This window comes from Apus apus, chromosome 4 (genome assembly GCF_020740795.1).
Source record: "Apus apus isolate bApuApu2 chromosome 4, bApuApu2.pri.cur, whole genome shotgun sequence".
NCBI lineage: Eukaryota > Metazoa > Chordata > Aves > Apodiformes > Apodidae > Apus > Apus apus.
The window spans coordinates 74207703-74216073 of NC_067285.1; the positions used below are offsets into that span (position 1 = coordinate 74207703).

The 8371-nt window shown below is 40.2% G+C and overlaps 1 protein-coding gene across 1 annotated transcript; it reads left to right on the plus strand.

Annotated features, from left to right (window-relative positions):
- Positions 1-7733, plus strand: NPY5R (neuropeptide Y receptor Y5). The gene is made up of 2 exons (XM_051619264.1): positions 1-182; positions 5220-7733. The coding sequence occupies exon 2, from the start codon at positions 5229-5231 to the stop codon at positions 6558-6560; it is 1332 nt and encodes a 443-aa protein (XP_051475224.1). The 5' UTR covers positions 1-182; positions 5220-5228; the 3' UTR covers positions 6561-7733.
- Positions 7734-8371: the final 638 nt, after the last annotated feature.

The window sequence follows — 8371 nt, forward strand, 5'->3', positions numbered from 1 at the left end:
CGCGCAAGATGCGCCGCCAGGCAGCCTGCGGCTCCCAGGCAGCCGCGCTCTCCCCGCTGCGGCCGGAGCTATGAGTGCCGCCGGGGGCTGCCCGCCTCGCACCGCGATCCGCGCCCGCGGCCCTTTCCGCCTACCATCGCCTCGCGAAACCGAGGCACCGGCACCGCGGGAGACGCGCGCAGGTATCGCTCCGCGGGACGCAGAGCCGCCGCGCAGCAGCGCCGTGGCTGAGATCAGACCTCCTGGCAGGGCGGCTACTCAAGTTTGCGCGGGGCAGCGCCCTGCCAGCAAATGCGTGGAAATCGTGGGGTTCCGCTTCCCCGCGGTGAGGGAGGGCGGGTTCGGCTGCGCGTCCCTGGAGAGGGTCGGCCCCGGCCCGTCCCGCATCCCGCATCCCGCATCCCGCAGCGAGGCGGCTGCGCTGAGCCCGGCGCTCCGGGCTGAGCAGGGATGCGGGCTTCGGGCGCAGGGCGGTGCGGAGCGCGCAGTGCCAAGTGATGCCCTAGCGAGGCGGAGAAGGGCAAAAATAAGAGTCTTTCCCGTTTTCGTTTGGGCTGGGCTTTTTGCAAGGCTGGAGCTGCCGCGCTCCCTGGCGTAAAATGTAGTCGTGCTTTTCCAGTTCTCTGTTCTGACCAACAAATACCCCGTTACATTGCGTAACATTTCCTTGGAGCTGGAGAAATAATCTCATTAGTTGGCTTTTGCTTATCTTGGGAAGCTGTATTTCTGTTTTCCAGGATAATGTTGCAATTCTTTTAGTTAGGCACACGAAGAGGCGTAGCATCAACAAGCACAAAAATCTGTTTTTCTGGACTTCTGAAGTAATCACAGTCTTGTGAATTCTCCTGGGTTCTCAGGCTAGTTTATGCTGTTGCATGTAATGAATAACATTTGAAGCAGCAGCATTTCATCTCTAGCTTGTGTTGTGAATGTGACTCTTCAGTGGTTTCAATTTTTGACTCAGACTTTATCTCGGTCTTTTGTGATGTGAGGGCATCATTTCTCGAGTAGTAACGGCATAGCTCGGTGCTTTCCTTATGCTTAGGTGGTCAGGCAGTTACAGGATGTCATATTAACTCTTTGCAACTGTGTAGAAGTTTAAAGGCTTTCTCAGACCTTCTTTTCTCCAGTATTATGGAGAAATCACTCCAGTTTTAAGGGAGCAGAAAGGCTGTATTTCTCAGGGAGTGTTCAGATTTTACTTCATCCCTGTATGTGTGTCTTTAATTGTTTTTAAGGTAGAAAAAGGTCTCCCAAATTGTCATTTGTTCACAGCTGTAAAAATTGTCCTGTATAGATATTGTATATACAGAATGAACTGAGAGCCAACTTAACAGATGTTAATATTGTAGGATATATGTTCTTATTCAGTAATAAACCCGTATATAAGTTGCTCATCTAATAGAAGGAGGATTTTCTGAAAGACCAGTTGCCTTCAGAGGAGGATGGTTGCCTGCCTAACTTTTGTATTAATGAAAATTTCCCTGGAGATATGTAGCAAAAGAGAAGTATCTAGCCTATCCTCTCTCCTAAATTATTATTTTAAATTATAACTTTAAGTGGAATAATGAGATGAATTTTAATAATATTTTGAACATGTTAAACTAGCATAATTTTGGTTATGTGGTACCTCTAACTCAGCTAAACCTGAATAATGGTTTAAGTTCTCCCTGACACTTTAGGACTTAGAGCAACTGCAGGTGAAAACTCTTCTGAGGCATGATTTTGGTGAAAACAGGAGTCACAATAGACAGTCAAACTGAGGTGTATCTCAGATAAATATGATCAGAGTTACGTTAAATCTTTTAAGATCAGGGTACATCCAACTGTCATAAAAGACATTTTGTGGTAAAAGATAACCACAAATACTACTTGTATTTAATGTTAACTGCATTGATTTGATTATCACAGTAACTATTCAAGTCCACCCTGGATCCTGACACAAAACTGCAGTCAGCCTGACTTGTGCAGCCTAGCCTGCTGTCTCAAGCATCACATTGAAACTAAAGGAGGCCAAAGCAAGCCCACTGAAAGCTCACAGGGTGTGATCTCATGCAGGTGTAGCTGAGCACAGTCTCAGGGAGTTTATGCAGACCAGGAGTACATAAAGGGGGCCTTATTTATTGACAGATTGATGTAGGAAATGAAAGTGATCCAACTTCTGGAGCTGACAGATAGAAAATCACCAGTAGGTACCTTCAGGTTGATTAAATTTGATATTGAGAACAGGTGCAAGAGAACCCTGGCACTGGGGTGCATTCAGTTTAGAAATACACTTCAAATATGAGGGGAACATTTTCAAAAGAGGCTCTATTATTTAATTCTATTTCCCACAGTGGGTTTTTCAGGAATCTTCATTTCCCTGAAAGCTACAGCCACATGCTGCAATAACAAGAGGGAGAGTGAGCGAACCCTGAAATAGAAGCAGCTGTTAAAGCAGAAAGATAAATGCCAGAAGGTGCACACAGACCTGTGAAATCAGTGGTATGCTAATATGAGTTTGGGGACTGAAGATCAATGGTACAGGAGGAACATTTTCATTTGTATTTTTACTGCCAGTGGCACTCAAGCTGAAAGAGCAACTGCAACACCACCAGATTTTTTTTTGTAAGATCTCTTCATAGATTCCATTGATTAAAACTAAGCAAAAATGAATGAAAACAGACAGATTTCTCTTCAGACTGTAGCACATAATTGAAATTGAATGGACTAACTAGAAAGAGAGTGTTTTCTATCAGTAGGGATGCCTGCTTTTTCTCCAAGCACTGATAAACCTATGGCCTATGATCAACCTTTTCAATGAAAGCCAATATCACCAGGAAGCTGCAGTTTCGGTATGTGGATCAACAAAACTTTCCCATGTAGCTGCAACTGTAACTTAAACATCAGTCTGCGTTGTCACTGTGTGACCTTAGGACACATGAAACTACGTGTGGGAATTTAACTGTTACTGAAAACACCTGTAGATACTCTAAAAGCAATCCTAGTATGCAGGTTTCTGAGAGAGAAACATCTGCTGTTTTTATCTCCTTTACAGGTTAGTCTTTCAACCTAGTATCAGTTAAAAGAATATACAGAATAACTCTTGGCAAAGAGTTGCACATGTAGCACACGTACAAAAATGAAAAGATCATTTATTTAGAGTCATTACCACTTTGAGAACATTGTAAGAATTGTTGAGGTTTTTTGAATCTCAAGATGGTACTGGATTTCCTTCCCTCTCCTATTAGTTTTCCTATTCTCAGCCATTGACTGGTTTGTTAGTAACGAAGATTTGGACAGATCTAGCTCTTGTGTAAAGTTTCGTTTTCTGTTTTCAAAGAAGTCCTGATCTTTTTCAAACCTGCTACCAGGCAGTGGGATGCTCAACTAGTAGTGCTCTCTTAATCTGTGCAATATATAAACTGGAAAAGGCAGATGTCCAAGCAAAAAAAAAATTTTCCACTTAAGGCTTTTTTAGTATTAACTCCTCAGTTGTATGCGAGGGTTTTTCCTACATGTTTCTCAGCTAAGATGAATGTGGTAGTGAAAAGATAATGGAACGTTCACCCTGAAAATATTGGGCAGATAATATTTCATATTGAAATACAGTTTAAATGGCTTTCATGAATCAAAAGAGACTCTGCAGATTACAGAAAGCGGACATGCACTGATATCTGCAAAAGCATCAGTCGTAACAAAACCTATTGCTCCTCCATGCTGAGCAAAGGGGGAAAAATGACAAAAGTATGACATCACAGGGACATAATTCCATAAGCTTGAGGTAGGGGAATGTATTTTATCCAGACAAAAATATTATATTGAATCACATTTACAGAACAGAAAAAAAAAAAAAAAGAAGCTGATTTTGGAGGTCACTGTGGTCCACAGATCATACTGTTTTCAGATTATTACTAGCAGAAATAACCTCAGAAAAATTAAGAAAAAAACTATTTACTTCTCTAGCTAATAGTTGTATAGAGAAGCCCACCAAAAGGAAAACTTCTAATATGAATACAGAAACAGAGAGAAAGGATCACTTACAGAATCCCTAGTCCAGTTGGTTTAGAGGCAAGAGTAGTCTCAGATAGTGTTGTTATGTCTATTATATGGTTTTCCACTATTTCACTAGAGACTGGGAAAAAAATAAAATCAAACAGAAATCATTTGCATTAATGCCACCCTGCTTGTACACATACAATTATAGTATTTAGATTATCTAAATTCCAATATCCAATCCTTACTTCTATTTTAGCTATTAAAAAGCACTTTAACTCAACATTGTAAGAAGCTGGCAAGGCTTAGTTCTTTTCCCCTCTTCCCAACATATTACTTGCAAGACACAAACTCTTGCAATATCTAACTTTTTTTTTTCTAATAAGTATTTCTAAACTTTCATGAGGGACCATGAGGGTTTTAATGTTAGATGTTTCTGTGCTGAAAAATTAGCAGTTCCCTGAATTTTGAAATGGTTGTGTGGGGTTTAACACTGTCTTCTCTGTATTATATCCAATCACTTTAGATGTTTTGTGGCAGCTTTCCTTTCTGCTTGAGCAACAGTTAAAATATGTTCAACACCTAATAGAAGATGGTTTATATATGCACCACATTAGGAATTCCATCTTGGATCATGGACAGTAGATCTCCTTATAAGCTGATCCTTTTTGAAAGCCCTCACCTATTTTGTGTCAGCTTCGTATTAGCATGGTAAGAAATGCTACTGCAGTTGTTAGCATATGTAAAAAAAAAAAAAAAAAAGTCATATATTTTCAGATGCTCTCATTGTAATTTGCTGTACTGTAATGATTTGGCACGTGCCCAGATGGTGATTGTAATTTCCTTACTCATATCAATGAGCTGTTACTCACATGAGTAATCTCACCAGCTCTAAATGGATTGGTTTTGTAGCTAACTGCTCCCTCATGGAAAGGCTGACAATATGGTCTGTAGTGAAGCACAGGTAAAAGCCAGAGTCATAATGCAGAATCCTAAATTGCCATTGTCCCATATGAGCAGCCGGGTAGGAGGCCTTAGTGTGCTGCACACCACATGATAAATCCTATGAAACTAATTTGTGTTGACCTGAATTAAGCAGGATCCAGCTCACAGTAGACTAACATCACTGTTAATTTATTTGCATTAAGGTGATACAAAGTAAATTTATGTTCCTTTACATTCTGATTAATAGCAATATCATCCTTCCTTCAGGTCCTAATTAATGTCTTTGTTGTTCTAAGCAGGACTGTAAAATGGATTTTGGATTCAAAGCCCATAACAACAGGACATTGACCAAGAATACCTCTGCTACTGCGAAGAATTTTTCTGCCTGGGAAGATTATAAGAGCAGTGTTGACGACATACAGTACTTCCTTATTGGGCTGTACACACTTATAAGTCTGACTGGCTTTATGGGAAATCTGCTTATACTAACAGCTCTACTCAAGCGCAAGCAGAAGACAATAATAAACATTCTTATAGGTAACTTGGCATTTTCAGACATCTTAGTTGTGCTGTTTTGTTCACCTTTCACACTGACATCTGTCTTGCTTGACCAATGGATGTTTGGCACTGTCATGTGCCATGTAATGCCCTTCCTCCAGTGTGCATCAGTTCTAGTTTCAACTTTGATGTTAGTATCTATCGCTGCAGTCAGGTACTGTATGATCAAATATCCCCTTTCTAGCAATTTAACAGCAAAACAAGGCTATTTCTTAACAGTGACCATTTGGGCATTTGGCTTTGCAATTTGCTCCCCTCTGCCAGTTTTCCACAAAACTGTGGACCTCAGCAAAACTCTCAGTTTAGAGGCACTGGAGAACAGGCTCTTGTGTATTGAGTCGTGGCCTTCTGATTCCTACAGAATTGCCTTTACAATTGCCTTATTGTTCATGCAGTATATATTGCCCCTGGTGTGTTTAACTGCTAGTCACACCAGCGTCTGCAGGAGCATAGGTTCCAGACTGTCAAACAAGGAAGCCAAGTTTGAAGAAAAGGAGATGATAAACCTAACCCTTCATCCCTCTAAGAGTACTGGCACGCAGGTGCAGCCCTCCAGCCATTCCAGGTGGAGCTGCACCTTTGGCAGAAAGCACCACAGAAGATACAGTAAAAAAACTTCAAGTGTGATGCCAGCTATTTCGAGGCATCATCAGGATCCTCATTCCAGAGGCCTTCCAGAAACCTCTGGCACAGAAAAAAGCCAGCTTGCTGCCTCTAGTAAATTCATCCCTGGGATACCTATCTGTTTTGAGATGAAACCGGAAGAAAACACAGAGATCCAGGACATGATTACAGTACAAAGATCCACCATCAGAATTAAGACCAGATCTCGGAAAGTTTTTTGCAGACTGACAGTGCTAATCCTAGTTTTTGGATTCAGTTGGATGCCTCTTCACCTTTTCCACATTGTGACAGATTTTAATGCCACTCTCATTTCTAACAGACATTTTAAATTAGTATATTGTATATGCCATTTATTGGGTATGATGTCCTGCTGCTTGAATCCCATCCTCTATGGGTTCCTTAACAACAGCATAAAAGCCGATTTAATGTCCCTTATTCCATGCTGCCAAATACCATGATTTTATGTGCCCCAAGGTAAAATAAAACAAACAAGTTTGGCTTTCAAGTTTACTGATGTGTACAGCTGTAAAAGCTAAATTAGTTTAGTTTAGTTAGTCTTGGTTGTGATTAGTAGCGGTTTGTGTGAATGGAGAGTTCTACAGCTGCATGTATTTCTTGCATTGGCCAGAAAAATACACACACACTGTAACATCCTTCTATCTGTTACACATACAGAATCATGCCCAGTGTACAAAACCAGAATACTATTTCCACTTCCTGAAATACTGGCGACCTGTACTTTGGAATTAAACAGAATATATAATAAGTAATAAATGTAAGACTACTTAGACATATCAGTATTAACTGTCATAAAACTATAATAAAATACATACTGTTTACTAAATAATAATTGTTGAGACTGAGTGCCAACTTTGCCTGTTTTCTAAGATAGCTGAACATCTGTTTCTAGACGTAATGAGAAAATAATTTTCTTTAGCTTTTTGACGCCTACTTTGCAACATCTTTGCAAGATGCTTTGCGGCTGTTCCCAGGTTGCCTTTTTATTCCCTTGAATGGGTTTGTGGGTAGGTGTTCTTGTCTAGATTGTTTACATCTCACTATGTTTAGACAGTACAACCTGTCTCTGATTTCCTTAGCCAATTTTTTGCTATGGCTTGTTTTATGTAATTTTCAGCCAGGCCTGAGCTTATCTATAGTTACGCCTTTGTTCTTGCAATGATGACCCCTCTGAACATACAACCTGCTTCTGATCAGAGCAAGCCTTCGTTACCTAAGGAGGTGAGAGTGGAAAGAAAAAGAAAATGGAAAGACAGCAGGATCTTTTTTTTTCTGTTACTAAAAAGCAAAAGCTTGCTGCACTTCATTATAGCTGCTGACCCACTTTCCTTGGAGAGCTGCAACAGCTTTCAAATAAACACGTGTATATGTACTTGCACACACACACAAGCACTTTCTGGATCTCACTCCCTTCTCTCTTTCTCTCCTTTTTAACCAGACCAGTACTTTCCCTTCCAAATTTAAATCATACACATCTTTCTGAAGGAAGTCATATTACATTTCATAGGACAAATGTGAAGGGTGTGTATATATGTTCTCTTCCCCTCATCACTGCCCTCCTGACCCTCCCTGGATTGCTCTTAACTTAATAACCCACCTCCACCCTCAGGATGTAAATGTACAAAGTGTCTGCCCTGAGTTTTAATCTGTACAGCCTCACCCCAGGTCCAGCTGATGATTATTTCCTTTTCTCCACAAAAATTTTTAATCCAATAGGCTTTTTACATAGCCCTTCCAGGCTGAGAAATAAAATTATTTTTATAAGTGGCTGGATAGGAAGGGTCACTGTGCATTTTTTGCCTCGAGATACTTCATTTCAAAAAGTGAAAGCCATTCTTTGATTTTGAGGAATCATCACATTTTTTGGTCACAATGTTACAATTCTGAGACCTTTTCTCCCCAAGCCATAATCTGCTAAGGAGTTTATTACATACCAATGGGTAATATCTTTGCTTCTGTCATTAAGGTATTTCCCTGAAGTCTAGTTCCCAGTAACCCACTGTTCTTTGTTTTGGCTGGTTATATACTTTACTAGTGTCTTCCTGGACACTGACTATTGCATTTTGCAGATTATTACCTCATAAAAACCTACAGTATGTTATTTTATAGAGAACATATGGTACAGAATATTGGAACAATATATTTTAAAATTTATTTTTAAAAGTTTTAAGTAGTTTAATTCAATAGTATTTATGGCTAATCATGGTAGGTAAACTTAGGAAACAAATAATTAAATCCACAACCAGAAGAT